Source organism: Taudactylus pleione, unplaced genomic scaffold (assembly GCF_031769625.1).
Source record: "Taudactylus pleione unplaced genomic scaffold, aTauple2 ptg000320l, whole genome shotgun sequence".
Taxonomy (NCBI): domain Eukaryota; kingdom Metazoa; phylum Chordata; class Amphibia; order Anura; family Myobatrachidae; genus Taudactylus; species Taudactylus pleione.
In genome coordinates, this window is record NW_028284721.1 from 1 (window position 1) to 18,857 (window position 18,857).

At 47.0% G+C, this 18,857-nt stretch overlaps 1 protein-coding gene across 2 annotated transcripts in view; it reads left to right on the plus strand.

Annotated features, from left to right (window-relative positions):
* The first annotated feature begins 2,236 nt into the window (after positions 1-2,236).
* Positions 2,237-18,857, plus strand: part of CUL9 (cullin 9) — a 104,640-nt gene continuing 88,019 nt past the window's right edge. Inside the window, exons 1-6 of one of the 2 annotated variants that reach the window (XM_088442986.1) lie at positions 2,237-2,825; positions 3,081-3,235; positions 3,492-3,992; positions 12,819-12,954; positions 16,107-16,297; positions 16,550-16,919. In XM_088442986.1, coding sequence (XP_088299112.1) covers positions 2,246-2,825; positions 3,081-3,235; positions 3,492-3,992; positions 12,819-12,954; positions 16,107-16,297; positions 16,550-16,919 — 1,933 coding nt within the window. In that variant the 5' untranslated portion in view covers positions 2,237-2,245. The remainder of the gene's footprint in view (positions 2,826-3,080; positions 3,236-3,491; positions 3,993-12,818; positions 12,955-16,106; positions 16,298-16,549; positions 16,920-18,857) is intronic. The other variant, XM_088442985.1, reaches the window with a different exon arrangement.

Consider the following 18,857-nt stretch of genomic DNA (forward strand, 5'->3'; position numbering starts at 1 on the left):
GCACAGTGTGAGGTGATAGGTGAGTGATGTGGGGTTACAGGAGGAGGTTGTGGGGCAGAATGACAGGGGTACAGTGACATGTGGAGGTGGGATGTGGGGCTGACATGGGATGGTAGTGACTGGAGGAGATGAGGCATATTGACAGGGGACAGAGTAACCTGTAGGGACTGAAAGTGACCAGAAGACGTGAGGGACAGTGATGTGGGGCAGAAAAACGGGATGACAGGAGGAGGTAGGGGGGCAGAATGCTGGGATGACAGGAGGAGGTAGGGGGGCAGAACGCTGGGATGACAGGAGAAGGTAGGGGGGGCAGAATGCTGGGATGACAGGAGGAGGTTTGGGGGCAGAACGCTGGGATGACAGGAGAAGCTAGGGGGGCAGAATGCTGGGATGACAGGAGGAGGTAGGGGGGCAGAACGCTGAGATGACAGGAGGAGGTAGGGGGACAGTGATGTCAGGGAGAACGCTGAGATGACAGGAGGAGGTAGGGGGGGCAGAACGCTGGGATGACAGGAGGAGCTGGGGGGGCAGAACGGCGGGATGACAGGAGGAGGTAGGGGGGGAAGAACGCCGGGCTGACAGGAGGAGGTAGTTGGACAGAACGCCGGGATGACAGGAGGAGGTAGTTGGACAGAACGCTGGGATGACAGGAGGAGGTAGTTGGACAGAACGCTGGGATGACAGGAGAAGGTAGGACAGAATGACGGGACAGTGATGTGGAGCAGAATGATAAGGGATGATAGTGACCGGAGGAGGTAGGAGGATTAATGTGGGGTTCAACAACGGGGTGACAGGGAAAGGGACAGTGATGTGGGGTACAATGAGGGGATGATGATGAGGAGGTAGGGGACAGTGATGTTGAGTACAACAATGGGGTGACAGGAGGAGATTGTGGGGCAGAATGATGGGCTGACAGGAGGAGGTGGGGGACAATGATGTAATGTACAACAACAGTGTAATAGGTGGTAGAAAGAGTGATGTGCGGTATAACAGGGTGAAAGGAAGAGACAGGAAGTGATGTGTACAACAACAGGGTGACAGGAGGAGGTAGGAGACAGTGATGTAGGGTACAACAATGGGATGACAGAGGTGGGGTACAATGACAGGAGGCGGTAGGGGGGCAGAACGCTGGGATGACAGGAGGAGGTAGTGGGACAGTACGTCGGGATGACAGGAGGAGGTAGGGGACAGTGATGTCAGGGAGAACGCTGAGATGACAGGGAACAGTGACGTGGAGCAGACTGATAAGGGATGATAGTGACCGAAGGAGGTAGGAGGATTAATGTGAGGTACAACAACGGGGTGACAGGGAAAGGGACAGTGATGTGGGGTACAACAATGGGGTGACAGGAGGAGATTGTGGGGCAGAATGATGGGCTTGACAGGAGGAGGTGGGGGACAATGATGTAATGTACAACAACAGGGTAACAGTAGGTGGTAGAAAGAGTGATGTGCAGTATAACAGGGTGAAAGGAAGAGGCAGGGGTACAGCAATGTGTACAACAACAGGGTGACAGGAGGAGGTAGGAGACAGTGATGTAGGGTACAACAATGGGGTGAGAGGAGTAGGTAGGTTACAGAGGTGGGGTACAATGACAGGAGGAGGTAGGGGACAATGATGTGGGGTACAACAACGGGTGACAGGAGGAGGTAGCGGGACAGGGTGACGGTAGGAGTTAATGGTACAGTGATGTGGGGCAGAACGATGAGGTGACAGGAGGAGTTGGGGACAATGATGTCATGTACAACAATGGGTTGACAATAGGTGGTAGGGAGACGGTGATTTGAGGTAAAAACTACAGAGTGAAAGGGGGAGGCAGGGGTACAGTGATATGTACAACAATAGGGCGACAGGAGGAGGAATGGGGGCAGTGATATGTACAACAATAGGGCGACAGGAGGAGGAAGGGGGCAGTGATATTGGGCAGGGTGACAGGAGAAGGTAGGGGGGGCTGATGTGGGGTGACAGGAACGAGGTAAGGGTACATTGATGTGGGGCAGAACAACGGGTTGACAGGAGGAGGTAGGGGGACAGTGATGTGGGTACAACAACAGAGAGTGACAGGAGGATTTGGTGGGACAAAGTAACATGAGTTGGGAAGGAGAACTTGATAGATTGAGGGAAGGAAATCTTGTCTATTGTGGTGCAGTTATTGAGATCTAATTTCTTTTCTCATCCTACATTTTCAGGGACTGGAAGAAAACTGTTAAAATTACATTTTGTTTTCTCCCCGTAGTGTCAACCATGTTAGTGGGGGAGCGGAGGAATGGCAATCTCATGGTACAGCTGGGGCCAACGCTGCAGGCCCAGCCAGAGGAGCTGCTGCGACAGCGATGGAGCACAGACGGGCATATCGAGTACCTGATTCGTTGGGCTGTACAAAATACGGAGGAAGGAGCAGGGAATAGTGGAATGACCTTACAGGCTGAGAGCAAGTCCTCCAACATCTTGATGTGGATGTCCGCAGAGGAAGTATACACAAATTGCCCCACTTTACTAGGGAAGCGCAAACCTGAGGGACCAGGAATTCCGGAAGAGAAGGCGACTGGGGCTCCAGATGAGGGTGCTCTGCAGGAGATGACCGAAGATGTTCGGATGTTGGTGCAGAGAGCTGCTAGACAGATGTCGCAGAGTTCTGGTCCTGACTCCTCCATCCTGAATACTATTCACGTGCTGAGTGCCTACGCCAGCATTGGCTCCTTGGCCGGAGTCTTCAAGGAGACCGGAGCGCTGGACCTGCTCATGAAGATGCTCTGTAACCCAGAAAAACCCATTTGCAAGAATGCTGGGAAGATGCTGCGTGCACTGGCCTCACACGATGCAGGTTGGAGTCTTATCGGAATTGAAATCTTGTTACATAGAACTGATTAACGAAGGCTTGTGAAGGGTCTGCTTATATATCTCGCATATATCTCATATTGGGGTCTGTTTAGGCTCAATATTTAGAGTGATTGGGTCAAAAGTTTAAAGTTTTTTATTGCTTTTGCAAATCATGTTGGTTAGTTATTTGGTTGTGAGAGAATTCTAGTCTGTCCTTTTCAGTGTGTGATGGGTAATCATTGGGTTCTTTCTTTTGCAGGAAGTCGGGCCCATGTCTTACTGTCTCTCAGTCAGCAGGATGGCATTGAACAGCACATGGATTTTGAGTCTCGTTATACATTGTTACAGCTATTTGCTGAGACCACCAGCTCAGAAGAACATTGCATCTCTTTTGATGGCATACACCTACCTCAGGTAAGGGAATATGCTGGGTTTTATTGGTCATCTGATCATTTATATTTTGCTATGTTTTCCCAGTTCAGGTCAATTTGTCCTCTCCGTGTAGTTAAAAGCCCAGAGGGCAGGGCCCTGTGTTGTTATCCCCAGGTAGTTGGTGGGCCAGTGTTACTTATATTATTGCACTATGCTGATATGTGAATTTAAAGCGTTATAGCAACAATGCATACTATATAGTGATCAGACCTCTCTGACTTCACTTGTTTTCTGGTAGATTCCGGGGAAGCAGCTGTTCTCACTGGTGAAACGTTACCTGTGCGTCACGTCACTCCTCGACCAACTGAGCAGTGACCGGCCAGACCGTAATAATAAAATCCGTCTCAAGCGCCAATTTGATTTCAGTATGGCAATGGGCAGCCTAATCTGCGAGCTTGTGCGGGTTATGGGCTGGGTGAGCGAACAAGCTTCCGAGGTAGATGTTTCCGGAGATTATGAGCAGCCCCGGGTGCTTCGGTCAATCTTCCAGCCTAAAGTACCATCCGCTTTCCAGATGGCAGTCACACCTCCTTTACGTGTCACAGCTTCTTCTAAGAAGAAATCTGTGAAGGAATTCATGTCTCCGTCAGACTTCGTTTCCCGGAATGCCTATGTGGATTATATCCAAGAAGCCCTAAAACCTGGTATGTCTGTCCGAATGCTGGAAGACTACGATGAGATCAGCGCCGGGGATGAGGGGGTTTTCCGTCAAAACAACAATGGAATGCCTCCAGTTCAGGTAAGCAATATTGACAGCAAATAGAGAAAACTGTTTACTTAATTTAAATCCTTTTCTCTTAAACCATTGGAGGAAACTTTTATCGCTGAATCGTTGAAAAAATCGTTCACTTTCTAAGTTAAAACGATGAACGATTATCGTTCACGTTTGTAGTTCAGTCAGACTGACCAACTCAACGATTTTCATTAAGGGAATATGCAAAAATCGTTTGTAGTTCAAAAAAATCGTTCATTACATTTAGTAAATGAACGATTTTAGTAAACTATTTTCGTTCATTTTTTCCCTTGAAAAAATGAACGAAAATCGTTTACTAAAATCGTTCAGTTACAAAATCGTTGTGTGTGTATGCAGCTTTAGAGTTTGGCACATTAGGAAATATGTTTAAAGTCTACAACTCTTTCCCATTATACATCCTTGCAGGAGAGTATGAAGAGACAAAAAAAAAAAAAAATTCCCAAAACATTTAGAGGAGAACCAGAGAGTAAGGGGTGGGCGCGCAGTGTTTCTGAATGCATTCAGAATACAGGATTTTTTTTGTTACACCCTGTTGTGGGGACACTGATGCTGGGGATTTCCTGAAGCTACCTTTGTGGTCAGAAGTTGCAGTGCACAGTGCATCTCCTTTGCATTACTGGCTCTCCAAAGGAATATACCGTATATACTCGAGTATAAGTCGACCCGAATATAAGCCGAGGTACCTAATTTTACCACGAAAAACTGGGAAAACTTATTGACTCGAGTATAAGCCTAGGGTGGGAAATGTAGCAGCTACTGGTAGTAATCCCCCCCTGGTACTGTCCCCAGTAGTAATCCCCCCCTGGTAGTGCCCCCAGTATTAACCCCCCCCCCGGTAGTGCCCCCAGTAGCAACATCCCCCCCTGGTGGTGCCCCCAGTAGTAATACCCCCCCTGGTAGTGCCCCAGTAGCAATATCCCCCCCTGGTAGTGCCCCCAGTATTAATCCCCCCCCTGGTAGTGCCCCCAGTAGCAATATCCCCCCCTGGTAGTGCCCCCAGTATTAACCCCCCCTGGTAGTGCCCCCAGTAGCAACATCCCCCCCTGGTAGTGCTCCCGGTATTAATCCCCCCCCCCCCCCCAGTAGTGCCCCCAGTAGCAATATCCCCCCCTGGTAGTGCCCCCAGTAGCAACATCCCCCCTGGTAGTGCTCCCAGTATTAATCCCCCCCCCCTGGTAGTGCCCCCAGTAGCAATATCCCCCCCTGGTAGTGCTCCCAGTATTAACCCCCCCTGGTAGTGCCCCAAGTAGCAACATCCCCCCTGGTAGTTCCCCCATTATTAATCCCCCCCCTCTGGTAGTGCCCCCAGTAGCGATATCCCCCCCTGGTAGTACCCCCCGGTAGTAGCCCCCCCCAGTAGAAAGAAATGTCAAAAAAAAAACCACTTACCTGTAACCCCGCTCCTGGTCCCGACGCTGCTACAGGCTCCTCCGCCGCTTTGCATAATGGGAGAGACGTCGTCATGACTCCGTCCGGTCAGCGCTACACACGCGGTGCAGGCTGTGTCACAGTGACACAGTCTGCACCGCGGCCCGCATGGTACGCTACTCAGCAGCGTACCATGCGGGCATGACTCGAGTATAAGCCGAGGGGGTGCTTTTTCAGCACAAAAAATGTGCTGAAAAACTCGGCTTATACTCGAGTATATACGGTATGTTAAAAGTAAAAAATGCTGGAAATAGTGTAATACAGTAATATAATAACACATCAGTTCCAAAGTGGGACCACAAAGCACAGCAAAAATCTACATAAACAACTCTGCCAGAGCCAATGCACACAATGCGTACTAGAGGGGGATGGAATAAGGGCATGTAACCTGTTATTAGGTTTAAAGGTCCGGACCACCGTTATGTCAGGAATGCTCCTTCTCCTTTGGTGTACAGGTCCCGATGGAAAGGGTGGCAGCTCACACTTCCTCTTCCAATGCGTACCGACTCACAGGAATCTTTTTGAGTTTTCCACATTTTTGTTTTGCTTAACTTTATGAAATGAGGTGACGTATATGGTGTCTTTGAAATCCCATCACCTCTTTATTGAATTTCTATTGTTTCAGACCTAGGTCTGTCTGATTGCAAAATACTTGACCACTGGCTAAAACAATAAAAGGCAGCAGGCCGTCCTGGGCCCGCATGCGACCCTCCAACCTTTCATTTGCAGTTCCAGCTCCTTCTTGTTTTGTTCTATTTGTTATAACTTGTAGTGCCTGTTTAAAATGCTTGCTTTTATGTTATTACAGATGTCTTTCATTGAATAAATGTATAAGTTTAACTTGCTACTGAGATAAAGGGTAATGTGTGGCCCTTTTGAAGGTTAGTAGGCCGCCCAACGTGGCCCTGGAAGTGTATCTCTGGACTAAAATGTGTCAGAGAGCGGCCAGCGCAGACACCTATATAATAAGCATGGTCTTGCGTTGGTATACAATCGGGAAACCGGCTGCCTTAATACCGACAGCCGGCTTCCCGATTGTCATATCCCGGCGAGGGTGAAATGCCGGGCGTCTATATCTAGACGCCTGTCATTTCCCCGACGCCGGGAGACAGGCTCCCGGCATCCCTATCGGACAGCCGCGGGGGTGAGGGTTAGGTTTAGGGCACCCGGGGGGGGCTTAGGGTTAGGCACCCCCCTGGGAGGGTTAAAGTAAGGCTAGGGGGAGGGAGGGTTAGGGTTAGGCACCCCCGGGGGGGACATAGGGTTAGGCACCCCCCCGGGGTACTTAGGTTTAGTCAGCGAGGAAGTGGGGGTTAGGGTTAGGCACCTCTATGGAGGATTAGGTTAGATTAGTGTATACTTACCTTAGCGACTATCTGGATTTCCAGCGCTGTCGGGAACTCTGCTTTTGTCGGCCAGATGCTTCCGGGAATCGAACCACCGGCCGCATTCCCTTGCGTTTTCAGGTCGGTTCCATCCCTAAGGACTGACTTATTTGAAATTGGAATAATAGTGCTGGACCTTTACATTTATCTCTATCTCCCTTGAGGAGAGGATAACAAGTCTGCGATACCTGAGATTTGTGCAGGCTTTGCCTATGCTTTACAAAGTAATTAATAGCTGATGGGAAGAAAGAATGGAAATCGATTGCTTCTCTTTCCTTTTAAACAGCTTAGTGTATGGCACTGCCGAGTCTTTCCATCCTTTCTTGAATATTTATTGTTGCTGCACAGCCCCCACAAAATTATCCTCACCTTGCTATGTAGGTCAATCCTCCCATAGGCAAATTCAGGGGGAGGGGGGGAAAGCGGGGTTCAGGTTGCCTGGAAACTCATTTGGCGATATATATCGCTCGTTCTTTTGAAGGGCGATCTAAGTCGAGTGCATCGGTGGGTGTATACACCTGATAAGTGTGTGAACGATGTTGTTCACAGACATATCAGGTTAATCCTGCAGCACAGTCAATGCCAGCATCTGCATTTGTGTATGGGTGACCCGTCGCCCCCTTGTACACTGGCTGCAAGGACCACTGACATAACAACTGGAGTGTTCCTCCCAGTTGTGATGTCAGCCAAGATACATTGATCGGCCTATTGGTAAGTGTATGTAGCTTAACAATCGGCCGCTGGGACGGCAGATCGGTCCGCTGACAGATCCATCATTCTCGCATGTACCCAGCCTTAGAGCCCTAGATGCAGAGGCAGAATCCAGCATCCTTTATAAGGGTGAGAAAACCTTTATGGAGCTCTGGATGGACCTGGTCAGACTCTGCAGGAGCCTTCACAGAACCTACGAACGACTGACCCAACAACACCAGATTAAGTTCATCATTCCATGAGGCTTCAAATGAGGAGGCAGAAGGGATGATCCTGTTGCATCCCCCTTGATTTCTAACTGTCAACCAGATAACTGATAGCACCTGTACCTCCACCTGACTTTGTATTAGGTTATGGTGCATACACACGGTCAGATTTTTCCTTCAGATATGAACGATAACGATTTAAAAATCGTCCAGTCGTTCATATCTGAAGGAAAATCGTTCATATCTGACATGCCTGAACGATGGACGATCAACGATGCGCGTTCCCGATGGTCAGATAACGATTTCTGACATCTGATGTGTTTGCAGTCAGACTTGGACGATTCCATTCATTTTAATGCAGTCAAAAATCGTTCAATCGTTCAAATCGTTCAAATCGTTCAAAACTTTGGTCAAATCGTTCAAATCGTTCAAATCGTTTAATCGTTCAAATCGTTTAATCGTTCAGTCGTTCATCTGACAAATCTGACAAGTCTGACAAATCTGACCGTGTGTACGCTCCATTATTTAGAGGTGCACATTGAACAAGTTTGTAAAAAAAAAAAAAACAAATACAAAAAAAAATCTCAGATACCATCCTAAAACCTTAGTTCTGGAATTACTCCCTTATAACTCAATCTCCCAATCCGAGAGAGAAAGGGATGCTTGCAATAACTGACTGCTGGACCAGGAGAATATGGAGGACGTAACCCACTAGGGCAGTGGTTCCCAAACTTTTTTGAATCTCTGCGCCCTAGAGTATCTGCATTGTTTTCACGGCACCCCTAAGCCAAAAGTTTGTTATTGAGAAACTCAGAAAAATATGTGGTGAAGTAAATTGTACTTACCTGTCATCCTTCGGTTCTGGTATGTAGTGACAGGTTTGCGCTTCTGTTTGTCCACATATTTACTTTACATTGACCATAAATAATTTGATTTGAGGCTGGACCACCAACCTGAGGCACCCCTGCAAGTGTCCGGCGCACAGTTTGGGAACCACTGCACTAGGGAGATCCTCCACTCACAGAGAACTTCCCTTTAGCAGATATGTACAAGAGGAGAGGGCTCCCGGAGCTTCTCTGTCGTCTGTATGAAGAAGGTTACTCGTCCCAGGACCCAGCACACAATAGGGGACAGACACCAACTGCCAGATTGTCACCTATCAAGCAAAGCAGGATCAAATATATAAAGTTTAACAGGCCTAACTAACAAAAGCCGGAATTATTCAGATTTACTACCATTCTGTGACTAAGTGAATACTAGGATGTTTAATTCAGTACATTTACACTGTAACACCAACTATCCATTTAGGAAATACGAATGCTCATCTGAACGTGTCTTGATCAGGCAAATAAGGGACACTGGGCCTGATTCATAACTGAGCACAATTGCAACAATGTACGTAGATCGCCAATGGTGCATACGTATGCAACGCAGTGCGCAGGCCATCATTGTGCCTCACATATGCATATACAAAGCCATCGCAGACTGACGGGAAGTCAGCGTTTGGGGGCGGTGATGGAGTGGTGGGAGAAACGCAGGCGTGCCTGTCCATTTGAACGCCGTTCCTGGGCGTGCATAAATTAGCCACTGCATTGGCATACGCAGCTTGTGTACTCACTGCGTGCAAGGAGAGTTGCAATTTGAGAGACAGGTCAGACCTGCTGTAATTCTGCGTGAGGGTACGATGTTACTGATGTATACGCAGGACTGCGAAAGATGTAGTGGGTGTCTCTATGCTGGCTGAGCAGTTGCAAACATTAGCATATTTTCGCAGCAGAACTGCGTGCGGAGTCACAGCTGCGATCGCAGTATCTGTCCGTCGTGAATCGGGTCTGCAGTCCAACTGCAGATTATTTCAATGTGACATACACATGAACGATAACGGGTGACTGAATCACGTTCTAATTATATATCCGATACCTTATACTTTGTAAATGTTGTATCTGTAATGAAATATATCTGATGTGAATCACAGAAACCAATTCTCCCAATAACTACGGATAATCCCTGGGTGCAGAACTAACCTGTCTCTGTAGCAAATCTCAAAGCAAAATAGACACTTTATTGAAATAACTAATGTATGCAATGACTAGCTACAAGAATTCCACATTTACATCAGTGTGATGCAAAGATATTGTTACAAATCAGCGACCGGTCACATCTCACTGACATTCAAGTATCCGTTACATTTATAGTAAATCACACAAAAGTACATCGTTTTTATTAGTCTTTTTTAACATTTTATTTCTTCACACATCTCTGTTTCTCAAACTATTTTATTATAATATTGCACCACACTTTTTTTCTCCTTTTTTCTCCTTGCTGATTGTGTGTATACCCAGTTGTTTGTGTTAGCACCCTTCTGTATATCATGATAAAGGAATATTTCTATACATAGGTAATGTTCATTCTAGCACTCTGCACCTGTCACAACCCTTGCAGTTCCTCTTTCCTGCCTGGGGTGACGCTCTGCTCTGGTGCTTCTAGCACTCTCTGGTCTGTATCTCAACAGTTGTTTCAGAGAGCAACACCCCAGGCAGGAAAGAGGAACTGCACGGGTTGTGACAGGTGCTAGAATGAACACTACATAGAGGTACAAAACAACATTACATTCCACTACTGGCCAGATTGCACCTAGCAAGAAACGACCCTGCTTACTCAACAGCTCCCACCTGATCTGCCTCTCAAACACTGGTGGTCTTACTTTTCAATCTTGCCGCCTTGTGCTGACCAGCACCATGGGCTCCGCTGTCACAGTTTGGAGAGTATAGTTCATTTACCTAAAGCTGGGTAAACCTTAAACGATGTGTACCCAGCGATCTGATGGACGACGGGCCGACATATCGGGCAGCCAGTTCACATTAGATGATCCGGTGCCCGACCACCTGATATGTCGGCCTCTGCCACATCCTGCTGCAAGGGGTAGCCGGTCGCATTGTCCGATTGAGCTGCATGTAGGGCCGACCTGACAATGCGACTAACGATCAAAAGGGAAGGGAGCGTGCATGGCCCGACACAGAGCATATACAATAGACGAAATTGACAATATATTGGGCCAATCCGTTAGATTGGCCGAAATATCGTCAGCGTACCCACCTTAAATCAGCATTTCTAGTCCCTGATGGCACACAGCATTGCAGCGTTCCACCAGTCACTCCCTGCAGCAGCAATGACGACGAGATTCCCCCAGAAGCAGTCCCTCGTCAGTAGTGGGAGGCAACGCAACAATACCTTCTGAACCCATTCCTGGGATCCGCCAGCCCTGCAGGCTGTATTTAGTCTATATTAAATCTTCAAACTTGCAAAAGATAAACAGGAAAGCTGCCAAAGGCAGCTCTAAAACGTACCACACTCTTGTAATCACTTAAAAATGTAGTTGGGGAATATTGAATGGGGAGGAATTGCAGACTCCTAGATGGAGCAGCTTTACTCTAAGAGGATGTTGGAGAAAGTGTTTCGTCATTTGAGGACATGCTGAGGGCTTCCGATCTTAATGTGCTGTCAGGCATCTTGGGAGCGGAGAGTGCATAGAGGTATGAAGAGATTTACATATGTACTCGGCAGAATGACATGAAGGTTTGGATGGCAGCTGAAGTCACACTATGAGTTAGGGGCTGAACGCTAGAAAGAACCACTCCCCATTTGCTGGTAGCCAAAGAGCTCCCCAAGTACTTATTATAGATCAGTGTTTCTCAGCCTCAACCCTCAAGTTTTCCCCAGCAGGTAAAGTTTGGAGGATTTCTGTCTGTGGAAGCAGGTGGGATAATTACTCTTGGTTAAATTGGTTAACTCACCTGTGTATGATTAAAGACATCCATAAAACATGACCTGTTAGTGATACACGAGGACTACAGTTGAGAACCCCTGTTTTAGATGAAATCGCATAACATGTGCTCAATTCTTTAGAGCAAAGATGGGGAACCTCAGGCCCGGGGGCCGTATAAGGTCCGCTGAGTCATTTGGCCTGGCCCTCGGAGCTTTTATCTGCTAGCCTTATCTGGCTAGCAGGGTGCCTAGAATGACACCCTGCAGCCAGAATCTTTGCAGCAGTGCCACCGGGGCGTCCTTAGGACTCTTCAGACGGTCACACCGCTGCCCTTACAGCTCCCTGGAGCATCCTCAGGATGCCCCGGCATTGCTGTAATCACCGTCGATTGTGGCCCTGCCCCGTATGACGTTACATGGAGGGAATATGGCCTGCACCGGGCCCATGAATAATGTTATATATATCAAAATGGCCCTCGGTAGAAAAAAGGTTCCCCACCCCTACTTTAGTACATGATCAAACAGGGCCAGTTCTTTAGACACAACAGGGCAAGCGTGTTTCTCAGGAATATACCTGTAAACCATCTAACCACTCTCCAGTGCCTGTCTGTGTTCCTAGCAGAGCCGACAACAGAAATCTTGGGGCCCGGTACAGTGATGTCTCTGGGGGCCACACCTTCTCGCCACCACCCAAGGCTTCAGGGGACTTGGGGCTGGACGGCCTCTATGGGGCTCGCCGGCTGGAACAGTGTCCGCCGTCCGTGGCATAGTTTTGTGCCCGTCCGGTCCTCGGGGCCCCTCTGGACCCGGTACGGGTGTCCCCTTAGTCCTCCCCTCTGTCGCTGGATTCCTAGGAACTGTATTGTCCCTGCACCTCACTGCAAAGAAGTCACCTCCCTCTTTACACCACCTGAAGAGTAGCCTTGGAGAGAAATCCCACCCCTTTCGCTGATGTGCGTTCATATCAGGAGCCTTAATAGTGCTTACTATGTGGCAACAGTACCTCCGCCACATTGCAAAAGGAAAGCGAATTTCATCTATACAAGTCAAGGTAACATTTTATATAGGCTCATCATGTCCACCTTCTTTCCGGTATGGGAGCTGGTAGGATAGAGGAACATGTATTTGTTCCATTCTTCGCAATACTTATGCTCCAGCACACCTGGACAAAGATGTCACACTGAATGTGGCCTTATCTGTACTTTTTTCTGTAGATCATTTATTAAATTTCAAAGCATGAACATAGATTGTGATTTTGATCCCTGACCTGCTACTAAGTCTAAGTATTCAACTATAACACAAATAATTACACACAGGTGCTCTGGAGGTCGACGGGCCGCACCTACTGGGTACACTGGCATATGGTGGAGATTATCGGCCATGGAGAGCAGACAGATGAGGACAATCAGGAGAAGGCATCCACCTTGGCTGAAAATACAAAGATGTCTCCAGGTGAGTGGTTGTGATGTGAATTATGATCTCCTATTGGTCTAATACATCAGTCTTCAGTTTTGGGGGCTTTTGTAAAAGGGTGTGAGCTTGTGCTGCTGCGGGACTACATGAGTTTTCCTGTATTTTTAAAGCGGCAATCATATTAAAGGCAAATCCAAGCTGGTTTTATTTTTTAAAATGATTGTCGCTTTAAAAATGCAGGAACACATCTGTATTCCCGAAGTGGCACAAGCTCGCACCCTATTACATAAGCCCCTTGGTTTTGGTTGTCTCAAGAAATAGGATGGATTTGTGGAGAAGTTTGAACACTTAAGGATTCTGTGCCAAATATTTCACATGAGATTTTCCAGCTGAGTTTTTTGTTCTAATTTTTATGTGTATTTAACTTGTCCGTTCAATTTCTTTATTAATTCAGTTAGTGTTCTGTTACTTGTCTGTTGATAGTTATTAATACTTTTGGTTCATCTTTTCTTTTTCTTACAAATGTGGGACACTGGAGATGTTGGGTTTAGTGGTGGCTACAGGAGTTTGGGCACGTTAAAAGCTTACCTTATTAAGGTAATAATTACCTTAAGGTAATCGGATAATTTATGCACGCCCCTGCAACGGCGTTCAAATGCCGAGCACCTCCCACAAACGGCACTTCCTGTCAATCACTCTTCGATGGGTCTGCGTAGTCACTGCGATCGCAGTGGCTTGTTCGTGCACTGCGATGCAGCGCATAACGCAACAATCGGCCGATTGCGTGCGCAATCGCAGTTGCGATCGGTAATGAATCAGGCCCTATGTCCATGGCCTCCTGGATATTTTTACTGTGCTGTCCACCCCCGTACATTGGCAAATATTCCAGGAAATTGGCTGCACACATCTTAGTGGCAGAGAAATCCCTTATTGCTCTAAACTTGAAAAAGACCTCTCCGCCACTTCTCTCTGTACTTAAGAGTCAGATCTGGCATATTGCGGCCATGGAGGGTACAACTTATTACCTTCATGACCAAGGACATGTTTTTACCCAAGTTTGGGCTCCCTGGTTGATTGCTGAAGGTAATCCTCCTCTTTCCACTAACCTCATGCATGGACCCCTGGACGGCAACTGATGTTTTCTCTTCAACTTTTTGTTTTACCCCCTACGCTGCTCTATTTTTAGATGCTTATTGTGTGTCAATCCTTATGGAAATGTGTTGTGTTCTCCCCACTTCCTTCTCATCACCCTACCCCCTGTTTACCCCTCTCCCTTCCATCAATTACTTGATTTTTCTCTGTTTTATTATAGTTTTTAAAATTTGGTCTTTATTGGGCTCTTTTTGCCCTTTTTTTTCTCTGTATTTGCCTCAATTTTGTCTGACCATTTAAAATAAAGATTAAAAAAAAAAAAAAAAAAAGAGGGTAGTCTAGGGGCAGGGGCTGGTATGACTTACTGCTGACAATAAGACATCACTAAGGGCTAGGATGGCTGAAGCGGCTATCCTCCAGGGATTGCCTCTCTTTGATATGGACACTAGGGAGTAAATTTACTGAAGTGAGCGTTTTTAGAAGTGGAGATGTTGCCCATAGCAACCAATCAGATTCTACTTAACATTTAACTAGCACCTTCTAGAACATAATAGCTAGAATCTGATTGGTTGCTCCACTTCTAAAAACTCTCACTTTAGTAAATATACCCCTAGAGGTATCTGTTTCTTCCCTCCACCTGCACCTCCACCCTGGCAGCCATTTTAGGAGCTTTAACACTCCCTTTCTCTACCCTGTATGTAATGAGGTAACAGGTCTGCGGACGGCTCTTTCAAGTCGTTAATTCTCTTAGATTTACTGTATGCTGTGGGCTGTCTTGCAGGTTCACTTGTTTTACAGATTGTTCCGCTATGGTTGGTTGTTGTTTTTCTGCTCTGTCCTATCAGAAAATAATCTACCCCAGTGGGTACTGCATCTGAGTTGCAGGAACAGGGCTGGGCAAGGTCCATGGCTGACTCCATCGCCCAATTTGTTCAACTAGTGACTATCTCAAAGGGGAGGGTTCCAGTTCAGTATCTAGTGGGCTATGTATGGATGGCCAGAAACCTTTCAGTTACAGGGTTACTGCTCAGGAGGCACTGTCTTAGGTTAGAGATTTTGCCTCTTCTGACCAAGGGTTAATTTATGCCTCCTTGCAAAATTTTGTGAATGTCTGAGCTACTACATATTAGTGTCAGCCATTACCACAGACTTGGGAGAAGTCAGAATTTGACCATTCATCCCAGTAGTGACTGATTTCCTCGCAATTTGAGTATGAGGTCTCTGGTCGGCAGGGCGGAGATGCTTTTGCTCTTCTCCGAATCTGGTTATCCAGGCGTGGGAGAGGCCTGATCGAAAGTTTCAGGTCCAACATGGAATTCGTCTAGTTATCCCTTTCACAGTGAAGAAACAGCATGGTGGGAGTCGAGATGGAGGTCTTGAAGATGGTCATCAACAGCATGTAGCAGAACAACTAATAGCGACAATTTAGTTTTAAAGGTAAAACCAGGTTGGTTTTGCCTTTACACTATTTGAAAATTTACTTTTTAAATCTAGTGACTGTTTCGGCTGAATCACACTGGCTCCCACCAATCGCAACCTTTTACATTTGGTCCCTGGTCCTCAGTCTACATGTCCATAAAATTCTCTAGAACAATTTTCTGTCCAAATATGCCAGTGTTGGTTGTACAGTTATGTCTGAGAGTATCCTCCCAAAGCTTTTGTATGTCCACAGTGTATTTAGTGTGCCTGTGGAAGAAATAAAAAATAAATTTTTTATTTACATTTTCTTGAAGTCCAGTAGAGGATATTGGACGCCCTCCCTTCAGACTGTAATTATTTTGTTCCACTGTCTTTCTTGTTCCTGGTTTTTGGAGCCGTAAGTTATCCTCTCCCCTACCTCTTCTTGTGTACCACTGATTCTGTCCTTGCGGCTTTTAGAGAAATTCTGGGCTTGCCGGTGGGAAAGGGAGGAGCTCTAGTTTTTGAATGTCATTTAGTAAGTGCCCAGGCTCCTATCACTGCACTCTTTAACCCAGCGTATCCAGTGTCTCCCATCTGACATCTCCTACTTTTCAAAATAGATTTTCAACGTTTAAAAGCTTTCCAGCGTGTTATCGCCCCGTTCATTCACTAGTCACTAGATTGTGTTTCCTCTGCAGTGTCCCAAACTTTGCATTGTAAACCCTCAGGGGGTATATACACCCTCCCCTACCTCGGAAGTGGGACCTGTGAGGAGAGAGGGAATCTGAGGCAGGACGAGTGGTGGGAAATTCTGTTCTTTGTTCGGAAACTGGAACCTCAGGAGCAGCAAGAGGCACATGGGATTATAATGCAGAACCTGGAAGATCAGGTGAGGCATTCGCTGAACTATTACCTAAATTGACCTCGTGGGCACTATGATGGGGAACTTGCTGAAGAGGAAATTAACATTAAAAATTTCAGAAGGTGGATTTATGGCAAATGTCATTTTAGTTGGGTGGGTGTTGCCTAAAAACCATGATATGAGAAATAATCTAAGGGTCAAAATGGGTTAAGACTTTTTTTTTTTGTGGGGGATAACTGTGATAACTGTACTCCATGTTTATGTCTGCTCTTTATTCAGCTGTGTGACCTGGATGAGGATACCTTCATGCAGACATCCATATCTGTGGACGTGGCACAGAAGATTCTTCGCTTTCTGACTGAACATTGTCGTGGCTGTGTCCTCGGTGACCTACAGAGCTCTCGCGTCTATAGTAAATATGTTCTCCGTCCCGGGGTGGCTGAGAAGCAGACTTCAAGACTAGGCTGCTCTTCACAGGATAACCCTTCACAAGGCCTTCTTTCCAAAAAGACAAAGAGTGAGGAGTATCAGAAGACTGTGAAGAGTGGGACCCATGCTAGTGCAGAACCTTCAGACCTCCAGCTGCTAATCAGCTTACTGTCTCAGGAAGGGCTTCAGATCCCTGCTCCAGGAGATGATAAAAGCAAAGGTGAGGTTTTCATAAGGAAGAGATGCATAAAAGGGAAGGGATGACCAGGGCCAATAGTGAAATAAGTAGTGGTATCATTGTTTAGATTTGAGGTGGGCCAGTGGAGACCGTGTTTCTGAGGGACGTGCCTCAGGTCTCCAATCCAGCAGGTAAGATGACCATTATAGACTCAGAGGGGCCCATGTACAGATGTGTCCTCATACATCTAGCCTCCAAACTCCACACAGCACGACTTGCCTGGCGTGAGTGAGCCACCGAAAGGGGCTTTTTGGCTCAACTTCAGCAAAGATCAGTAAGGAAAACAGGATTTTGGTACTTAGCGATAAATCCCTTTCTCCGATTCCACAGGGGACACTGGAGTTCAAGACAGTGGGGTATAGACGGTGGTAGAGCAGAGCCTGGCACTTTAAATAATTCTGAAGTGTGACTGGCTCCTCCCCCTCTATGCCCATCAGCCCCAGTTTTAAGAACTGAGCCCGAGAGGAGACGGTAAGGAGAAGACCACAGAACGGAACAATACCGACTGAAGGAGAACAGAGGAACCCACTGCAGGGAACACATGCAGTCACACAACTAGATAAGGACCCAACAAAACGGCAGGAACGCAGCGCTGGGCGGGCGTCCAGTGTCCCCTGTGGAATCGGAGAAAGGGATTTATCGGTAAGTACCAAAATCCTGTTTTCTCCTTCATCCACTAGGGGACACTGGAGTTCAAGACTGGGGACGTCCCAAAGCCAACCTGCCGGGTGGGAAGCGCGGAGAACTTGCCGACCTTTCGGCCAACCGAAACAGAGACAGCCCAAGACTGGAGGCATGTCGTAGAGCCAGGAGACAAACAGAGCTCCTTGCTGAACAGTCACAGACATTCCACAACTTACAGCGTAAATTCAATGGAATACGGCTAGAGAGTAGCCGCAGATGAGAAACATCAGAACACCGTAAGCTCAGCCAAAAACAGACCAAGCAAGACCGCTGGGAGCAGAAAAACCCCAACTAAAATCCATAGAATGGCCGTAACATGAGAACAAAACTCGAGAAAACCGTACCAGCGACAACTACAGGAAGCTGCAACAGTCTCAGACAGCAGAATCCCAGCACTGCGGGACATCAATCATATAGATAAAAGTATAATGATACCAATATACAGAGACGGAGCTGAACCCGTCCACAGACTCCTAACCAAGCAAACAAGGAGGCAAGAGTCACGACCTAACAGTCGCCCTGAACCATTCTCGAGGTCCAACTACTAAAGGGTTGGTAACCAGTGTAAGGTTTAGACCATAGAAGTTGTCAACGAGTGGCGATCCCACTGGGCATGAGGCGGATACGAGAGGATTGAGACTACACTTCCTTCCAGTGGGTCAGACGGCAGTACCACCCCTCCTGTCAAATAGCAGACAACTTCCTACATGATGGTAGAGTGTAATCAGTACCAACTACTGGCCTGAACATAGTATGAAAACACCCAGGATACCCTTAGCAGAAAAAGAGCACGGATGCCACCTCCACCCAGGGAGAGTTACCAATATAGGGAAGTATCCCATCCGCAAGGCTAAAGCACTAGGACAACTATGAAGGTACCATTCAGGTACCTGTCAGTGTGCTGAATTTATCAACAGATACTGAACAGGAAACAAACCAGGCCCCCTGTATGGAACATAGAGACTGTCACACTTTATAGTAAAAATGTGCATTAGCCCATAGATGCGCTTCAGTCCATAAACCCAACAGATTCCAGTAGAATAGGGTCACAAATCTCAATGTTACAACTATGCACCTACATACCAGGAAAGCTCTAAAGTGTACAGCCAACTGATTTAAAAGAACTGAAGGCTGCTAGGACAGCAGCTAGGGTGCGTAAGATAGAATAACAGCTATGTCAGGATGCATGAAAAGGAAGCATCTTCCGAGGCATTAGTGGGGTAAGCCCGCTTACCT